The sequence below is a fragment of the Sus scrofa genome, chromosome 11 (genome assembly GCF_054392235.1).
Source record: "Sus scrofa isolate SSC_HxYL_T2T_F1_AM1 chromosome 11, Sscrofa_HxYL_maternal_Yorkshire_Landrace_v2.0, whole genome shotgun sequence".
Lineage (NCBI taxonomy): Eukaryota > Metazoa > Chordata > Mammalia > Artiodactyla > Suidae > Sus > Sus scrofa.
The window spans coordinates 18,632,352-18,653,122 of record NC_139393.1 but is presented as its reverse complement, the minus strand read 5'-3'; the positions used below and the strand labels follow the sequence as shown (position 1 = coordinate 18,653,122).

The 20,771-nt window shown below is 47.5% G+C and overlaps 1 protein-coding gene across 1 annotated transcript in view; it reads right to left on the bottom strand.

Annotated features, from left to right (window-relative positions):
* Positions 1-20,161: 20,161 nt before the first annotated feature.
* EBPL (EBP like) overlaps positions 20,162-20,771 on the bottom strand; it is a 32,705-nt gene continuing 32,095 nt past the window's right edge. Inside the window, exon 4 of the mRNA XM_003130959.6 lies at positions 20,162-20,704. Within this exon, the coding sequence (XP_003131007.1) occupies positions 20,464-20,704 (241 nt within the window). The 3' untranslated portion in view covers positions 20,162-20,463. The remainder of the gene's footprint in view (positions 20,705-20,771) is intronic.

Sequence of the window (20,771 nt, the reverse complement as noted above, 5' to 3'; positions counted from 1 at the left end):
GCTCACAGCAACGCCGGATTGTTAACCCACTGAGCAAGGCCAGGGACTGAACCCGCAACCTCATGGTCCCTAATCGGATTCATTAACCACTGCGCCACAATGGGAACTCGGCATGTAAATCTTTTTAAAAGGTCAATCAGCCTCTTGCCAGCTTCAGGACTCAGGGCTGTCTTTCTCAAGGACCAAGGATCCAGCCCTTTGACATGAGACTGGCAAAGGACATAGGGCCCCTCTCCCATCTCTGGGAGGGCGGGAGCCTCATGCTGAGTTGCAGAACTACCTCCTGCCATAAAGATATGAGAAGTTTGGGAGTTCCTATTTGGCTCGGCAGTAACGAACCCAAATAGTATTCATAAGGATGCAGGTTCAATCCCTGGCCCTGCTCAGTGGGTTAAGGATTTGGAGTTGCCATGAGCTCCCGTGTAGGTCACAGACATGACTTGGATCCCACGTTGCTGTGGCTGCGGTGTAGGCTGGCAGCTGCAGTTTGGATTCCACCCCTAGCCCGGAACTTCTACATGCCGCAGGCACAGCCCTTGAAAAAAAAAAAAAAAAAAAAAAAAAGCCTCCTAGAAGGTTTTGGAAGGCACTTCATTAGGAAGGACAAGCACAAGTTCTGTACGACCTGCGGCACTCCCCTCTGCGGATGACAGAAACCTGTGATGGGCTCAGAAGTCACCAAGAGATGTATTTCTCAGCACGCTGAAGTTTGACCCCTGCGTTCCCTTCCCACACAGCTCCTAAAAGCAGCAGCTCAGGAAAAACAATTTTAGAAGGAAAAAAAAAGTCTTTTATTTTTACCTCATTGTCTTGATTTCCACTCCTCTGATAAATTCACCCCCAAGGAAATCTTGCTAAGGATTATAAGCATTTAAAAATTTTCCACAAGGAATGGCATTGTTCTGCTTCAGATTTCAAGCTACAAACCTAATCATGAATCCTTCCTCCTCGCCCTGCTCCCTGCTAGCAACTGGGGACACGTGGGTATCTTGACAGCCGCCTTCGCGGATGAAATTACAAACCTCAACTAATGAATTCTCACAAAAGCACGTCCAATTCTTCCAATAAAAGGAGGCATCATGATTATAAATTACCTCTGGATTATGAACATGACACCATATCATTTTGCAATTTTTATTCTACTTTTTTTTTTTTAACATCCCGCAAACTTCAATTTCACATGGCATGAAGTGTTGGCTTAGCCTGGGGGAGAAACATAAAGGAGACAAAGAAACATATGTAAAGATGTTCAGAGTTATGAAAATTCTCCCGCGAGAGACTCACTACCAAGATGGAGATGCCCCCTCGTGCCCGCCACCTGCCTTTTTATCTATAGACACACTTTAGTCAAAAACCAATTTAATCAGAGAAGTGAGAATATACAGAGCGAAAAGACAACTGTAATAATAATTTATCCATTAAGCCACGTCAAGGATCTTCAGTTCTTCTTCAAAGACTATAGATAATATTCCCAGCCACATCCTTGGAGCTGTCTGGCAGGTGCTGAAACCCCCACCAGGTGCAAAAAGTCAACTGTGTGCTGCCCACAAACACAAGGACCCTAGACTGGTTGGAATCAGAAGGTGGATGACGCTGATTCCCAACGACCTCACCACCCACCGATCAGGAAAAGGACCACGAGCTGATCACGCCCTGCTCCTCAAACACTGTAAGACGCCTCACTGCCTCTCAAAGCAGAGCACAGTCCTTGAGGCACTGGCCTGCTGTATTCCCCTCTCTGCCTGGTGATGAAAGTTATTTTTCCTGTTTCCTCCAGCTCTGTCTCCGTGTTTCTATTCGACATCGGTGTATAGAGGCAGCTGATATTTTGGCAACGATGCCACCCCAAACTTTGCTCAAATCGGTGCCCTCTAAAGGCTCTTGGCTTGGAGTCTGGCCTTGAAGTCCATCAGAATGGATGAGAACATGAGCTGAAACCCCCACATGAGCTCTGTTCCTCTCCAACCTGGCAAATTATTTAAGCCCACTACGCTCCAGCAGCCTCATCTACCAAACGGGACTAACAATAGGAGGTACTTCGCAAAGCTCTTAAGAGAACCCAGTGAGATAATACATTCCTCTAGGTAACTGGTATCTCCCGAGCACCTGCTATGTGCAAAGCACTGAGCCACATGCAAGAGCTGCAAGGCTGGAGGAGATACAGACAGTCCGTGCCCTTGAACGGAGTCTAGCTTTCCATAAGGGACAGGGTTAACACTAAGTCACGCTGAAGCATGTACAGCACATGGTTGCTATTAAGTCACGCTGATTGAAGCACACTGAAGCGTGCAACAAGTGCAAATGAAGCATAGAGTTCTGGGGGCCCAGGCTTTTCTGCAGACCCCTCTCCCACTCTCAGAATTCTCTGCACTCAGGCTTGTTCTGGGGTGAAGAGGGGGCCAGGGCTGGTAGAAGGGTAGAGGGAGTCGGGGTGCAGGGCCCCAGACTGCTCTGTGACTCCTGAACTCTGGACACGCAGCCTCCCTCCTCCTCCCTACCACGTGCGCTGACATCTCTATCCCAGCCCTGCCCTGCCCAAAGCATGTTCACTTGGAGTATCCAAAGCCCTGAATTAGTGTCCGCCCCATGCACTTTAAATGCACGCTTCTCTTGCAAAGGCTGATGGGCTGATCAGAGAGGAATGATCTGAGAAGGCTGGGGTTCAATCCCCCACCCAATTACACACCTCTCTGAAACGTGATGGTTTCAGACTCATCCCTTAAACTTCAGTTTTTCAATGAAACCATCCCTAGAAGAAGGGCAGCAGGGTGTTACTTGCCCTAGAAGAAGGGCAGCAGGGTGTTCACAAGTTACTTGTTACTTGTGAATGAATTGTCAAGACCTTTTCAGGAGAGTTTTATTACGGAAGCAAAGCTAAATGTTGAGAATAGCTGAAAGAAGCAAGCGTGGGGTGCGGCCAAAAAGAATGGGCCAGACGTCACGACTGTCTGAGATGGGGTGAATGTGGCCACACCCCTCTCACTGTACACAGGGCGAGGACCTACTGTGCCAGAAAGGAGCATGGGGGAGTTCCTGTTGTGGCTCAGCAGAAACTAATCCAACTAGTATCCATGAGGATGCAGGTTCGATCCCAGGCCTTGCTTGGTCGGTCAGGGATCCAGCATTGCGGTATGTCACAGACGTAGCTCAGATACCGTGCTGCCGTGGCTGTGGCATAGGCCAGCAGCTGTAGCTCTGATTCGACCCCTAACCTGGGAACTTTCATATACCACAGGTGGCCCTAAAAAAGCAAGAAAAGAAAAGAGCTTGGGAAGGAAGGTCTAGGTGTGTGGACCGCCACCTTCTTAGGTCCTTGGAAAAGGTAGCCCAGAGCCAGGGAGCCCAGAGCTAATGGGCTGGCCCAGGAGCACCCCTTTAGGCTGGGGAATGGACAGAGAATTAATAATCTGGCTTCTTCTTCCTCTCACCCTCCCATCTCAGGCCAGTGTCTCCATCAGAGCTTGTCCCAGGGCACAGAATAGTGTGGGCAGGTTTGGAGAAGGGATCCAGGGTCAGGTGGGGAATGGAGCATGAAAATAAGCAGCCCAAATTCTTTACTACCTTCCGGTAGAAAGTGCTCAAGTCCAACGGGACAACCAGCCAGAAGCTTCAGATTTCATTGGAAAAGCCACCTTTTCCTCAGTTGTATCCAACACTTTGAGTGGGGCTTCTCTGCATGCAACAGGACAACATCATGACCCGGGAGAGAAGATGGCAAAATTCCATGAGCCTCATCCTACCTGGGGAGGAATCCATTCTTTTAAACCAGCATTCCAAGCTCTGCAAGCAAGTCATCTGCAAAGGGGCCCCCTTCTACCATTTTGAAAATACGATCAGCTTCTCTGGGTCAATCAGATGATTTTCAGGAATCAAGCTCTGGGCGGTGGGGCTGAGAAGCCTGCTGGTAGTTTGGTTCTGACACCACCATGGGTCACGAGGTTCTTACCCAAGCTCAGGGGGCCCCACCACAAACCCTTCCTTCCCCTCAGCCAGTGATGTTGACTCAGGAGGTTTCAGAAAGAAGCTCATGGAACATTCAACCAGCAGGTTCCTCCTGGGGGCGCTTCTCAGCATCTTCTTTTTTTTTTTTTTTTTTTTTTTTTTTTTGTCTTTCTGTCTTTTCTAGGGCCGTACCCATGGCATGTGGAGGTTCCCAGGCTAGGGGTCCAATCGGAACTGTAGCCACCAGCCTACAGCAGGGACACAGCAATGTGGGATCCGAGCTGCATCTGCGACCTACACCACAGCGCACCGCAACACCGGATCCTTAACCCACTGAGTGAGATCAGGGATCAAACCCACAACCTCACGGTTCCTAGTCAGATTCATTAACCGTTGAGCCACGACAGGAACTCCCGCAGCATCTTCCAGAGAGAACATTAGGAGCTAGTCCCAGACCTCCCTGAGAAGCCTGGCATTCACTCTCTAGGCTCTGCTCGCAACACTCCATGTGTTCAGGCTAGAATATGATGAATGTATTGCCTGAAGGGGGTCTTCAGAAGGGATGAAGAAAGTCGTTGAGACTTGTGGTTTATTGTAGTGAAATGCACACATACTTTCACTCTACTGTCTCCCCAAGCCTCACTGGAGGGACTTTTTTTTTTTTTTTAAGTCAAACCCCACAAGGACAAAGAAAGCAGAAGTGAGACTAGCAGGCTTGAGATAGCACTGAAATTACAGAAGATAAAAAGTGATGTTGTAGACTAGGAAAGTAGAAATCGGAGTTAGTGGGGGTAGGAGTGGGTGTGTGTCATCAAAGGACTCACCCTGTGCTGGGCACTGGCCTGTGTGTTGAAGGTGTCTTAACCCGTGTAATCCCTCCACAACTCAGCAGTTCATAACCGGACTTAGGGGATAAGGCACAGAGAGGTTAAATGGCTTGTCCCAGGTCCCAGAGCCAAATCTGAACCCCTGAAGAGGTACAACCCTGAAACCATGCTCTACACAGCCTCATAGTGATCAGCAAGTGGTTCTGACCCAAACCCCCGGAAATCTCAGGACTTGGGATACCAAGGTGGGGCCGGAAACAGAACTGGTGGAAAGTCTGTATGAAGAGACAGACTCTCAGACGCCCTCACAGTTCTACTCAGGCCGGGGAACTGCCCCTCTGCTCCCTGGCAGCATCTCAGTTTGTTCCCCAGGAGGCGTCGCCCAAGAGAGGATGGGGTGAAACATCGCTGAAAAGAGAACTCCTCCAAGGTTTGTGAACGGACGGGTGAGACTGCCTGGACCCTTCCCCATTTGGCTCCCAGGGGCTGGCAGTGAGGTTTACACACGGGGGCGGGGACTGGGAGCTCCCCACTAGGAGCTCTGGCCAGCTGGAGAGAAGACACACAACACGACATCCGAAGGTCCTTAGATGAAATAGTTGGCTTACCCGCTGATGATCCCTTCTGCCCTTGTACACAGGGTTCACACAGATTTCTGGCAACTTTTTGGTATCTCCCTCTTTTCTCCACCTACATTTTTATTATGGAAAATGTAAACATACAGAAAAATTGAAAAAAAAAATACTGTAATTCATCTGTCAGAATGGCTATCATCAAAGTCTACAAATAATAAATGCTGGAGAGGGTGTGGAGAAAAGGGAACCCCCCACATTGTTGGTGGGAATGTAAGTTGGTTCTCCCACCACTGTGGAGAACAGTATGGAGGTTCCTTAAAAAAACTAAAAATAGAGTTGCCATATGATCCAGCAATCCCACTCCTGGGCATATATTCAGAGAATACTCTAATTTGAAAAGATACATGCACCCCATCATACACAGCAGCAGTATTTACAATAGCCAAGACATAGAAGCAAGCTAAATGTCCACCGACAGATGAATGGATAAAGATGTGGTACATATATACCATGGAATATTACTCAGACATAAAAAAGAATGAAATAATGCCATTTGCAGCAACACGGATGGACTTAGAGATTCTCATACTAAGTGAAATAAGTTAGAGAAAGACAAATATCATGTATCACTTATTTGTGGAATCTAAAAAAATGATACAAATGGACTTATAAGGATTAACGAGATATCTGTGTAATCTTAAAGTATGTCTATCAATATATTTACTAACAGTAAAAGGAAAAATAGAAACTCTAGAGTGGAGAAGCCTGGCATAAACTGCTTAGCCAAGTGATCAAGATAAATATCTTGAGTACTAAGTCATGGCACCATCATGTGCCCTGAGAGGATGGACTCCGAAGGGCACGTCAGCAATGGTATTCTTGTCCCAAATCCATAACCTCAGTCTAATCATGAGAAAACATCAGACAGATCCACACTGAGAGACATCTTACAAGATAATTGACCAATATTCTTCAAAGCTGTTAAGATCATGACAGATGGAGGAGACTAAGAAGACTCAATAACTAAATATATTGTGAGATCCTGAATTGGATCCTAGATCAAGAAAAAGACATTATTGGGAAAAACTGGTGAGATCCAAAGTCTATCATTTTGTTAACAGTAGTGTGAAGTTAATTTTTTTAGGTTTTTTTTTTTTTTTGCTTTTTAGGGCTGCGCCCGAGGCATATGGAGGTTCCCAGGCTAGGGCTTGAATCAGAGTTGCAGCTGCCAGCCTATGCCACAGCTCATGGCAACATTAGATCCTTAACCCACTGAGCGAGGCCAGGGATCAAACCTGCAACCTCATGGTTCCTAGTCTGATTCGTTTCCAACTGTGCCATGACGCAAACTCCTAATTTCTTAGTTTTGATCACTGTACGATGGCTATGTGAGATGTCAGCTTTAGGGGAAGCAGAGCAAAGGTGTTAGAGAGAACTCTGCAGTGTTTTCAGAACTTTTCTGTAAGTCCCAAATCATATCGAAATGAAAAGTTAAAAGAGAACATTTTGAGGGCTCCAACCTAGCATTTTACACCCAATCAAACTATCAATCAATTGTGATGATAGAATATTGCCATGTTCTGACAAACAAGAGCTTGTGCATCTTTTATTAGAAGGCTACCGGTCATGCTCCCTCAAGCGAGTAAACCCAGATGAAGACCTGGGATCCTGGGATGCAGGCAACAGGGAATTCACCGCCAGAGGGAAGCAAAGGAACTTTCAGAAAACAGCTATGCAGAGGCCTCCGGAGCCATCTAAAGAGATGGGATCAAGAGGACCAGTGGTTCCCAGGAGAACGTCTCAAACAAACAAAAAATCCCAACTGTTTACCTTATCTATCTGATTACATCAGTGAAATCTTCAGTTTTGACAGCGTAGCGTTGTATTATTGTTAGGTTGACAAGTAGGTAGAAAACCAAGCAAACAGACCACAACAGGGACCATGGGCAGACAAAAAGTGGCAATAGCCATAGTACACGAAATGGCTCAGTTGTGAACTTTTTTTTTAACATCAGTCATAATAATGTAAATACTTAAATATTCATTTAACCAAAGCACCTCTATAAGGAAGCTGCAGGAAGGGAAGTGTTTGCGTGTGAGTGGAGCATGGGGGAGACTGGGAGAGAGCTAGCTTCTTGTCTTCCAGCGGAGGAAGAGAATACATTATGTCCAAAGTTGAAAAGTCAAGAAACAGCAACACAAACATGGGAAAAAAATGTAGAGAAAATATGCGAAGACACAGCTTCTAGGGAGAAGTAATTAGGGCTGAGAAGGGATGAGGCTGGAGACCAGTGTTTTCCATCATAAGTCTCTATTTGTATTTCACTTCTTAAACTAGACACTTGTATTATTTTTATAAAAATAAAAACTATATTTTTATTTAATAAATAAATAAGGCAAGAGCAACCAGAACATCACAGATAACCCTACTTATCCAGTGGTTAATGTGAGCACATAAACCCAACTAATTGTAGGCTCGGGTCAGGGTCCCAGCCTCATCTAGTTGGTATTCCTTCCTGTCCTGATTCCAGAGGAATGCTGACCCTCACCTGGCTGGCCCCAGGGTCTCTGACCTCGCCAGCGCTTTCCTTGGCATCTGTTATGTCAGAGCATAATGGTCCTCACCTTTGGCCGTGGAAGAGTTGTCTGGTTCTACACTGCTCTCTGCACGCCTGCTGCCCCTTCCTCCTCATTTGGGCTCCTGGGCTACTCACGCCCACCAGACCCTGACTTGGATGGAGCAGGGTGGTCGCCTGGTTCTCCAGGGCCGCTGGGCTCCCTGTAGCACCTTTGCAACAAAACGATGCCAGCAGCAACCGGCGGAAGAAACCCTTTATCTCTTTCCTATTCGCCACAGGTGAGCATGGTAGTATTTCTTTTCTTTCTCTCTTTTTTTTTTTTTTTTTTTTTTTTTTTTTTTTTGGCTTTTGTCCTTTCAGGGCCATACCTGCAGCATCTGGAGGTTCCCAGGCTAGGGGTCGAATTGGAGCTACAACTGCTGGTCTACACCACAGCCACAGCAACACCAGATCTGAGCCGAGTCTGGGACCTACACCACAGATCACAGAAACACCGGATCCTTAACCCACTGAGCAAGGGCCAGGGATCAAACCTGCAACTTCATGGTGCTGTTCCACGACAGGAACTCCCGCCTGGTGGTGTTTCTCGCCCCAATTCTTCATGCCTTTCTCCAGCCACACGCTTGCTCTGGCTCTATAGGAAGGCATGTCCTTCCTTGCTGACGCTGGGCTTGGCCATGTGACTTTCTTTGGCCAATGGGATGTTAGTAGATGGACGCAAGCAGGGCTTTGAAAAGCGCTTGCGCACTGGAGGTTACCCTCTTGGGCCTCTGCCATCGCCACTGGAAGAAGGAGCTTTAGCTAGCCTGCTGTCCAAGGAGGACAGGAAGGGAGCCATGGAGAGCAAACCTTCCAAGGCGCTTCAGAGACCCGAAGTGAGAAGCAGAGCCCCTGAGCCGCTGCAGCCTGAGCAGAGTCCACCAGCTGAGTCCAGTCCAGATCAGCCAAACCCCAGAGGACCCTCGGAGCTCCGAGGACGAATGCTTATTGTTGCCCGCCACTGAGAAGATCTGTGTGTTTCCCCTCTGGGTGCTGGGTGACTAATATAGGCACGGAACATTGGAAACCACCTACCTGCAGTTTACCCCAAGATTTCACAGATTTATAAATGCTCAGGGATGGTACCCCAAGTACAAAACAGAAAAAAGAGCCTGAGTTTTCACGACATGAAGAACAGACTTGTGGTTGCCAAGGGAGTGGGGCAGGAAGGGGGAGGGACTGGGAGTTCGGGGTTAGTAGATGCAAAGGATTACATTTAGAATGGAGAAGCAATGAGCTCTGCTCTATAGCACAGGGAAAAACATCCAGTTGTTCCTGGGATAGACCATGATGGAAAAGAATATTAGAAAAGAAAAAATATTCATATATATGTGACTGAGTCACTTTGCTGTACAGCAGAAGTTGGCACAACATCATAAATCAACCATAATTTAAAAAAGACCTTGAGTCTTTAATCATTTATGAGCTAAGATCATCTAACCTCGACAAGTGTGGTGGATGACGAAAGATGTCCTGCTTACTTAGCAAATGCTCTGACATTTTTTACGGGAGACAGTCCAACATGAACGTGGTGCGCCAGGGGATACGTGTCCTTGGGTGTTGACGGGGAGGATGTGGTGACAATGGCTACTTTTCCATTTTATGTTGTGTGAAATTGCATATTAGAATGCTTAGATTCCTTGGCTTCCTGATCTCATGTGCCCCCAGGAGGAATCCCTGGCCATAAAAACTCTCCCATTCTAGGGGTGTTTAGTTGGTCCTAACTTAATGTGAATGCACTCCTTAGATGCTATGTTTACTTGAGCAGGTTTTAATAAAGACTGAAGGGCTAGCAATGAGTTCTAGAAGCCAGAGATATTACAATGGATTCAAAGCAGAGACTCCTTTACAATGTTGATCAGAGCAGAGAGGAGGAAAAGACCATGAAATAGCCGGGAAATGCGCCTAAGCTGGGCCGGACCTCCTGGGATCTAACCTCCTGTAACGGAGCATCCTCGGTCTTCCTGCAGTGTCAGCCCTGCTTGGAATGGGGCCGCCGGGTGGGAGAGACTCAACCAAAGCTTGGGGGTCTGGGGAAGCGAAGAGGAGGGGAACCAGGGATGAAGGACAGGTAGATTCAAAGGCTATGGTTCACATCTTGCTTGGATTTAAGGGGAAAAAATAGGCTAATAGATTCTCAGAATGCCAGCCAGGGTAGCCAAGGCTGAAGTTTTCCAAATCAGGACTGAAGCTGTATGGAGCGAGTTCACTTAATAAAAGGTTCCTCTCAGCCCCAGGGTGTTCCAGGCAGATGCTGAGGAGCTGGAAGGGAGGAAGCGGGGGGCGGGGGGTGGGGTGGGGGGTGGGGGTTGGGGGGGGGAAAGGAGGGAAGCAAGGAGATCACTCTGACAGGGCTCCTGGCCTCGGAGGGAGCAGCACCCTCCGGCTGTTGATCTGGGGGTGGGGATGGGGAAGATGGTTGTGATGGATTTGAAGACACCGGGGAATTCTCCCTTCCCCGCTGCCTTACGATGGCTCAGCTACCAGGCAAGCTGGAAGGAGGTAAGCCGCCAGGGTTGACTGAGACTAGGACTGGGGAGATGGGCCAGGCGGGGCTGACTCATCATGGGATGAGCTCAGGTTCACTTTGGGGAGGGATCTGTGTCCAAGGAGAAGCCACCTGGGGTGGACGCAGCCACGAGTGAGGGCAGATGACAGCTCTCACGAGGTGGCTGTGGCACGGTGAGTGCTTTCCAGGGGTGGGATCTGTGAAACACGAGTTCTGAAGGTTGTGAAGGGCTGTTGGCCTGAAATGAGCGTTCTCTGGTCCAACAAGCTTGGGAAACGCTGGGTTTAATGGAATTATACAGGTTTCTCCACTGTAGGACACGTCAGAGCCCTGATGATGGGGATAGCGAGTCTCTAAAGCATGGCAGGCAGGGATAGGGTATATAGCTTTCTTTTTTTCTTTTTAGGGCCTCATTTGTGGCACATGGAAGTTCCCAGCCTAGGGGTCAAATCAGAGCTGCAGCTGTCGCCCTATGCCACAGCTACAGCAATGCCAGATCTGAGCTGCCTGTGCAACTTATGCCACAGGTCATGGCAATTCTGGACCCTTAACCCACTGAGTGAAGCAGGGATCGAACCTGCATCCTCATGGACACTATGTTGGGTTTTTAACCCACTGAGCCACACAGGAATGCCTAGAGTTTTTTTTGTTTTTTTTTTTGTTTTTTTTTTTTTTGTCCACACCTGGGCCAGGGATGGAACCTGTGTGATAGAGGGACAACACTGGATCCTTAACCTGATGAGCCACAGGGGAAGTTATGGTAAACAGGTTTTTTTTTTTTTGTTTTTTTTGTTTTCTTTTTTTAGGGCCAAACCCGTGGCATACGGAAGTTCCCAGGCCAGGGGTCTATTGGCACTGCACCTGCCCACCTACACCACAGCCACAGTGACACCAGAGCGGAACCGCATCTGCAACCTACACTGCAGCTCACAGCAAGCTTGGATCCTTAACCCACAGAGTGGGGCCAAGGATTGAACCCAAATCTCATGGATACTACTAGGTGGGTTCATTACTGCTGAGCCACAACGGGAACTCTGGTAAACAGTTTTTAATCATGACCATGGAATCTTTTCTTCACAGAACATAATTTGGGACTAGGTAACTACTGACAAGAGTCCACAGATTCGAGGAGTTCCCTTCGTGGCTCAGCAGTTAATGTACTCGACTGATATCCATGAGGATGCAGGTTCGATCCCTGGCCTCACTCAGTGGGTTAAGGATCCGGCATTGGCGTGAGCTGTGGTGTATGTGGCAGACACGGCTCGGATCCTGTATTGCTGTGGCAGCTACAGCTCTGATTCAACCCCTAGTCTGGGAACCTCCATATCCTATAGGTTGAGCCCTAAAATAGCTTAAAAAAAAAAAAGATACTGCAGAGTCGGGGCTGGGCATCCATTGGGTCCGGCACCAATAGGAAAAGGATCTGGATCCTTGTGTGTCGACACCTCCACTGCCGCCACCAAGCCCTGCTCCACAGGCCAGGTCCATTGAGAGTTTCAGGGCCAACAGGAAAACAAACTGAGGTTCGAGACAGATTCTGTCCCTGTGGCAAACTGAAGTGCAAACTCAACAAAGCCTCGCGGGTAGAGGTCTAAAGTGCTTGGGGACCCAGCAAGGAGGCTGGGTCCAGGGGACCCATGGATCCCTGGCGTGTGGACAGCCCCCCCCCCCCCCACTACAACTAAGATCAGCCCGACAGCAACCCTATCCCCCCGCTGGAGACCTGGGGGCCCAGGCCTTGTCAGACTCGGTTTGGACGGGTAGGGGCAGCCGGGGGAGGACAAGCCTGGGGGGACCAGCTCAGCGGGTCTGGATGAAATGCGGGAGCTGACACTCCACAGTCGCAGCTGCTTCCAGCCCCCTCACTGCAGGAGGCTCCGTCCCTCCTTTCCCAGTTGCTCCAGGTCTCTTGCGGCCCCGATGTCAAATCCCCCTTTCCAGAAGCACAAGCAGAAGATTTCCTTAGAAAGGAAACCAAAGGATGCCGAGGACAAGGAATCACAAAAGCCCTGATGATGCAAAGCAACAGCGGCGTGAAAGTAGCTCGAACCCAGTCTTGGACAGACTGACGAAGCTCCCGGGAGCACAGTCTTGCTCGTTTTCACCTTTTATTCTCTCTGACCTGCCTGCTCAGAAGCCCCAGGTTTGGGCCAGTTGTCCTGCTTCCGGTCTGAGCACCCAGCACGTTTAAGGGCTGGTCCTGAGACTGCCTCTCAGCCGGCGGCAGCGGGGATGTCGTATATTCAGGACCAGGACCACAGACCCAGTCAACGCTGAATAAATGTGTGAGCTTTTATTTGGTAAGAACAGCGGAGGGAGTGTGCTCCCCTCACAAGTGTGTGTGCCAAATACCATGACTCCGTTTCTGTTAAGGAGACGCTCAAAGCATCTTGCTCCCGAATACCACAGGTCCCCACCCAGCATCCCCCAGTGGCAAAGATGGCAGGGCTCCAGGTTGTCCCCCCCACTGCCTGTGGCACGGGACTGATGCTCAACGTCCTTCAGCAGGTTCACCTTCCGTAGAAGGAAGAGGATAATCCCTGTCCACAACATGGGACCATCGTGAGGAGCAGATAAACAATGAGCAGAAAGTGCTTTTTAAAAAAATTCCTCTCAGCAGTATTTTATAGTTTATTTTATTTTACTTTATTTTTATTTTGTCTTTTTAGGGCTGCGCCTGTGGCATATGAGGTTCCCAAGCTAGGGGTCTAATCGGAGCTGTAGCCACTAGCCTATACCAGAGCCACAGCAACACAAGATCCGAGCCGAGTCTGCGACCTACACTACAGCTCATGGCAACGCGGGATCCTTAACCCACGCGAGGCCAGGGATTGAACCCGCATCCTCATGGATACTAGTCAGATTCGTTTGCACTGAGCCACGACAGAAACTCCAGAAAAGTGCTTTGAATTGGAATGAATGCACATACAGGGCATTTGTAGTACACAGTCCTTTCCCTAGACACCAACCAACCAACCTGGCAGCCCAAAGGTTTCACCCTCTCTGGCTCAGGCTTACCAAGTGCCTAAGGCAGATTCCAGAGGACATACCAAGAATCTGAAAGCCAACAAGAGGTTGGGAAACAGACCCCACAACTGGAGGCTTTGAACTTGTGATTCCCCCCGGAACTCACCACTACCTCCCACCCCCACCCCACCCTTCTCCTAAAGGCTCCAGACACTAAAAATACCCCAGCCACCTGCTGCCCAGGGAGGCAGTAAATCACCGGCCCTAGAGCACCAGAATCCGGGCCGACGTGGCAGGTGGTGGCTGATGTGGGCCAGATGGGGCAAGTCCACTCGTCCCACCAGGTGGCCGGGATGGGGAGGGGCTGGGAGGAGGAGACTGCCCACAGGAAGCAGGGGCGCCGCTGCAGGTGCTCCTTGGGTGTAGGGTGACTGCAGGTGGGTGTGTCACGGGAGGGAAGGGGCCTCCCTGGGAAATGGCAGGGACTTCTATGGCGACAGGCAACTGCCTCACCACAAAGAATTAGGTCATCTCATCCAAATCCACACATCCGCCACTCAACTGCTGTCCTATCGTCCCAGGGCCACCAGAGGTCACTGTTACAGGGAACATGAACGGTTGTGGTCCAGCTCCGGACAGGCACAGACTTTATGGGGACCGTTCAGACCCTGGACGCTCAGGGGCACATCAGTGAGATCTGTTTCCTGCTTCCAGTTATAAGGGATTAGATCCCAGCCCCTGGGACCCAAATCAGTTCAACTCCCAACACGGAACCAAGAAATGCCAAAAATCTGTTCACGGTTACTTCGAGCACAGTGAATCAGAAATGAGAGGCCAAGACACTTTTTAACTAAAAAGTCACTTACTTTTTAACTAAAATACATCATCAACAAACACACTTGTGGGGAACAAGAAGCAGAGTGCTGTGGAGTGTTGCTCACATCTGAAAAAGTGGAGACCCTGATAGCATGTCCCCCACTTTGTCACCCCCCCGCCCCCAGAAAAACCACTGCAAGAAAGGTAACTGCTGTCACAGGAGCACTGGGTCCAACCAGTGAAAAATACTAACAGAACAATGCAAATCACAAAATCAAAACAACACAATTAAGAGGCTACTCAAGTAGAATGAACAGACCCCGATGATCAGAAATGTACTGAGGTTAAGTTTTTTGATGAGAAAAAAATCCACAAAAGTGAAGAGTTTTCACAGATTATAGGTTTCTGGGAACATGTCTAACACCGTTGGACTAGAAAGAGCACATTTAAGTGAACCAGGTTCTAGTTTATTAAAAAACTCTGTGGCCTTGGGCAGGTTACCTAACCCCTCTGAGCCTCTGTCTCCTCGTGTATGAACTGGACCTGTCCAAGGCCCCTTTAAACAACACATGCCTCTAGGATTCTAAGTGTGGCCTTGAGGGGGCCCTGTGCAGCTGGGAAGGTGGATTTCAAAAACAACAAAACAGTGCAGGGACATTTAAGTGACACACATAAGGGCTGCAAGAGTTTTGGAGTCCTCGCCTTCTGAGTCCTCGGGGACTGAGGGAAAGCTTCTGGGGGGACAGGGATTAAACACCTAAAACACAACCCTGCAGCACGCTCAGCACACTTGATCCCTCCCTTGAAGAGCTGGGAAGTGGCCAATCCAATATTTTAAGATGTCAACTTGATCTGTGTGGACGTAAACATCTAAGGAAACCGGTTTCCAAAAATAAATGCTAACGGCTACCCATCAACCTCTCGAAGCGCATGCATTTCTCCAGAATGGGGTATGTTCTGTAACACTATCCAGTCGGTGTTGTGTGTCCGTGTAGACCTGCTGCTTCTTGGATGATGAATCTGGGGCAAGGGAGAGAGAGGAGGGAAGGGGGGAGGTCGAAGTCCTTCTTCAATCATTAAAAGCCTCCCCCAAATGTTAATACACACAAAGGCAAGAGCCTGAGAAATAGAAACTAGATTTGTAATAGTGGTTCTGTCTGATGATACTGGGGGGGGGGGGTAAATTTTTTTTTCCTTATTGCGTATCTGGGGTTTCCATTTTTCAGCAATGGACACGTATCAATTGTGTAATATATTCTTTAATGCAAATGCATGAGGGAAGGATAATACATCAAACTACTCTCACTTCTTAGCACCTTCATGTGAATTATTGGATGTGATTTGCTGCCTACAGTGAAGTGGTGGTGGGATGTGGATTTTGCTGGTTCGGGTCTGCCAGGCTGTGAAGGCAGTGGAAGGGGAGAGAAGATGCAGAGCTTCTAAAAGGACAGTGGGTGGAGGAGGCCTGCCAGGCCCTTCCTATAACTCAAGAGAGCATTTTATTAAAACTAAGGACAGCAACAGTTCACCTTTCTCATTCAAGGCTTTGCCCAATTATTCTCATTACCAATTATTTACTTTTAGATCCAAACTCCAGATTTCATAACAAACAAAATACTTGTTCCTGGATTTTAAGAATAATTTGAAAAGAAAGACAAAGGATTCTTCTCTACATTTTTTTTTTTTGGCATTTTGGTTTCCATCATGCCTTTTTTGGACAAAGCTTTATTTTATCATTTCACATTGCAGTCTGCAGACTTTTCCAGAAGCCCAAGCACTAGCACTTCAGGAGGTGCAAAGATGACATAATTAGATACAAGGAAACATCAGCATTTAGACTCTGGTTTTTGATGGGTTATGCTGATATATGCCTCGAATTATCTGTATTCTCTGCAAGAGAAGAGTCTGCAAAGGAAATCTATAGTGTCAACACTTCTAGGGAGGGAGGGAAGGTTTGCAGGAATCTAGTTACCTCCAATATAAGCAATTTATAATGTACTGCAAATCATTTAACATATTCAGCAAAACATGCCTTCTTTGGGCAGCTCCTAGGAAACAAATATGATGGAAGGGGAGTGTAGTGGGCAGATAGTGGAGTAAGGGCCCAGGCAAAATTTAGACTTAAAATATATCTGAACTATACCCCCTCAAGGAGTTAAGAGTTACTGAGGCCCAAAGAGAGGAACAATATTGAAGGCAGTGATTTATCTAATTAAATCTAAGATGACATCAATTATAAGATGCATTTTTTTTTTTTTTTTGGTCTTTTTGCCTTTTCTAGGGCCGCTCCCACGGCACATGGAGGTTCCCAGGCTAGGGGTCGAATCGGAGCTGTAGCCGCCGGCCTACACCAGAGCCTCAGCAACGCGGGATCGAAGCCGCATCTGCAAGCTACACCACAGCTCACGGCAACACCAGATCCTTAACCCACTGAGCAAGGCCAGGGATCGAACCCACAACCTCATGGTTCCTAGTTGGATTCGTTAACCACTGAGCCACGACGGGAACTCCAAGAAGCATTCTATTTTTGAGGGGAAAAAACATTGCCACCTCAATTATGACCCATCAACTGTAAAATGCATTCTCATTTTTAAAATGTTAAAATGTGGGTAGAACACATCAACCCTAGAGCTAACGAAATACAGCATTACCCATCTCAACTTGCCCCCAGCTGCCAGTCACAGGGAGATGGCTTTCTATTCACAGTGACCTGCTAGACTGTCCTACGAGGACACCAATCCTTCTTCCCACTCACTCACGTAAGGGCCAGGATGTTTAGATCTGCCTTTTCTGGGCAGTGGAGCGCATGTGTCCTCCACATTCCTGTCAGCCTATAATCCCCACTTCTCTCCCATCCGATACGCAGCAAAAACTCAGTGGTGAAAAATCATGTTTTCAGGACCGCCTGCAGGACATGAGGCCCACCCATTTTTCTCTACTCTGTTTACCCGTGGATTGAGCCAGATCAGCAGAGCGCAAAGCACTGGAAACAACCAGGTAATCCTGCATAGAAAGGTTTTTACAGACTCTCTCTGGCATCCTGCCTTCAGGCCCATATGGGGGACACTGTTAGAAACAGCCTGAGTCAGAGTTCCCGTTGTGGCACACTGGTTAACGAATCCAACTAGGTACCATGAGGTTGCGGGTTCGATCCCTGGCCTTGCTCAGTGGGTTGAGGATCCGGCATTGCCGTGGCTGTGGTGTAGGCTGGCGGCTACAGCTCCAATTAGACCCCTAGCCTGGGAACCTCCATATGCCGCAGGAGCAGCTCAAGAAAAGGCAAAAAGACAAAAAAAAAGAAAGAAAGAAACAGCCCGAGTTGTACTGAATTTTTTGTCAAGGGCAGAGCATACTCTTTTTTTTTTTTTTTTTTTTTTTTTTTGCTTTTTAGGGCCGCACCCATGGCATAAGGAGGTTCCCAGGCTAGGGGTTGAATCGGAGCTGCAGGGGCCCAGGGATTGAACCTGCAACCTCATGGATCTTAGTCAGGTTCATTAATTGCTGAGCCTCGAAGGGCACTCCCGCCATGAAATATCTCAAAGTTAACTTATCCTTTTAAAGAAATCTCCTGGGATTGTAATTACATAGAATCTATAGATCAATTTGGCAAGAATTAATTCTTTGCAATACTGAGCGAACCAATTCATATGACATAACTTTCTGCTGATTTAGGTCTTTTTAACTTCTTTCTTTCAATGTTTTATAAATGTTTTTCATTTTCTGTGTAGGTCTTAATCCTTCATTTTTTTCCCCTTAAATATTAGAATGTTTTGATGCTACAGGTCAACAGTATTTTTTTAATTCTATTTTAATTGTTTACTGATAACTGTTTTTTTGTTTTTTTTTTAATCTCATGAAAACTGAACTCTGTGCTTCCCTATCTGGTGTCCCATGAAACACCACCTCACTTGTGAAAGTGATCTGGTAACTATGTTAGGAAAAGTTGGGTTAAACAAGTTAACCTATTTCCTTTGCTGCAGGACTTCTAACGAGTTTAATATGCTAATATAATATTCTTCAAACTTACTTGGCCCTGCTTATTCAAAATTCAACAAATATGATAGGTATCATTCAGGATAAAAGTGTAAAAAAAAGCAATTACTCAAGATGTGTTAAGCAGAAGAATTTATCAGAGGAAATGAGATGCTTACAACACTCAGCAGAGGACTGCAGAGCAGGTGTTGGCTAAGAGTCCAGGAATGGGACCCAGGGGACCGCAGGACAGACTCTCCCACTGGAAGCACCACCTGTGAGGTCATCACTGGAGCAGCTCAGCCCATAGACCCTTTGCTCCCGCTGCTCCAACCACAAGTGCCTCTCAGTACCCACGAAGCTGAACACCTGCTGTGCTAATGCCCCTAAACCCTCACATTTCCACGATCTTACTTGTCACCACAAAACAAACAACAACAGCAAGGAACAACTGAAAATGCTCTCCATGCTTTCACCCGCCAAATCCCTCACACGTACCTCTGAAAGGTGAAACCAATTTTGCATCGAGGACCGTAACCTGCAGCTCTCTGCAGGGTACAAGGAACTCTAGAAGGTGGGGGGAACGCAGACCGAGCTCAGCGACAGCATCCACCACACTGATCGAGTGCCTGGCGTACGTATGGGACTTTTTTTTTTTTTTTTTTTGTCTTTTTGCCGTTTCTTGGGCCGATCCTGCGGCATATGGAGGTTCCCAGGCTAGGCGTCGAATCGGAGCTGTAGCTACTAGCCTACACCAGAACCACAGCAGTGCGGGATCCGAGCCGAATCTGTGACCTACACCACAGCTCACGGCAACGCCAGATCCTTAACCCACTGAGCAAGGCCAGGGATTGAACCCGCAACCTCATGGTTCCTAGTCGGATTCGTTAACCACTGCGCCACGACGGGAACTCCTTTTTTTTGTTTTTTGTTTTTTTTTTTGTTTGTTAGGGCTGCACCTGCTGCATATGGAATTTCCCAGGCTAGGGGCCACAGCAACACCAGATCCAAGCCACATCTGTGACCTACATCACAGCTCACAGCAATGCCAGATCCTCAACCCAGTTGAGTGAGGCCAGGGATTGAACCCGAATCCTTGTGGATATTGGTAGGGTTCGGTACCACTGAGCCATGACAAGAGCTCCCCGGGGCTCTCTTCTAAGCAGAGACTCCATCTGTGAGCTAAGCGTCTAGTAAGAAAGGCAGGCATTGAACCAGTTAGTGCAAGAACCTGCTCCCCACCTCTGACAGACCTGCTCTAATCATCTGCCCACACAGGTATGTTTCAGTGTTTTCCCAAACACAACGTGATCCTATTTCCCTCTTGGTACTGAAGGTAAGTGTCAAATTTATGCTTCACTTCTATCAATGCCACATGCCATCATGGCATCCATTTTGCATATAACTTTACCTTCATCTTATTCTTTCTCACTCTTATTTTCCCTATGTTCCTAGTTCCTGATTTTTTTTTTTTTTTCCTTTTTACAGCCATACCTGAGGCACATGGAAGATCCCAGGCTAGGGACTGAACTGGAGCTGCAGCCACTGGCCTATACCACAGCCACAACAATGCTGGATCCCTACCCACTGAGTGAGGCTGGGGATCGAACCTGCATCCTCATGGATACTAGTCAGGTTCATAACCTGCTAAGCCACAAAAGTAAGCCCTGGTTTACTTTTGATGTATTTTGGTATGGTATCTCAAATCTTCCTGCTTGACAAAGGACAGATATAAATCAGTTGTCTCGTTGAATCCCCAATGTTGACTCATGAGGAGTTAGCACACTCACCAATTTGTTCTACTCTCATGCAAAACAGAAGCACTCATTTCGTTTCTGGTTTCACTTTGGTCAAGCTGGTGGGAAGATCAAAAGTTGAAGAAACGATATGTTCTTTGAAATAAAATATTAATATAACATGCTGTACGGAATAGTATTTCATGATAATTGGCTTTATTAATGTAGAACAATTAGTGTCAGCCACAAAAATGTATAACTCAATGTGTTATTATTACAAGTTAAAATTTCTTCTCTGTTCCCTATCTTGCCATTTAATTGGAGACAACAACAAAACAACAACTTGCCACCTTACAATCCATTTGAAATGGAATCCACTGAAATCCATTAGGCTGTTCAAAAATGACAATATAAAAGGAATGTATTATATTTTGGCCCAACAAGAAGGTTGATTCATTCTGGCTCATAAAGCAAAATAACAACATTTACGATTTTGAAAATTCACTGAAATTTTTTGCCTGCATTGGATCCTTTGCAATGCACATCCTTGAGTTCTACCCACGACTGCCACAGTAACAGGCCTGGGATCAGAACCCACACACCATTGAAAAATACCAGATAGACCCAAAAGTAGAGCCAGTTGTTGGTGCTGAGGTTGGGGCTTCCCAAAAGCCAGTCTGGGCAGAAGGTCATCCACCCGCCATACAGTTCACACACGCACAGGGTAATCTGTACGAAATGCCTGTTAGAGAGAAAGAGACAAGGGATGAAGCTGCCGGCGGCACCACTGTGGCCAGTCTTCCAGCGCA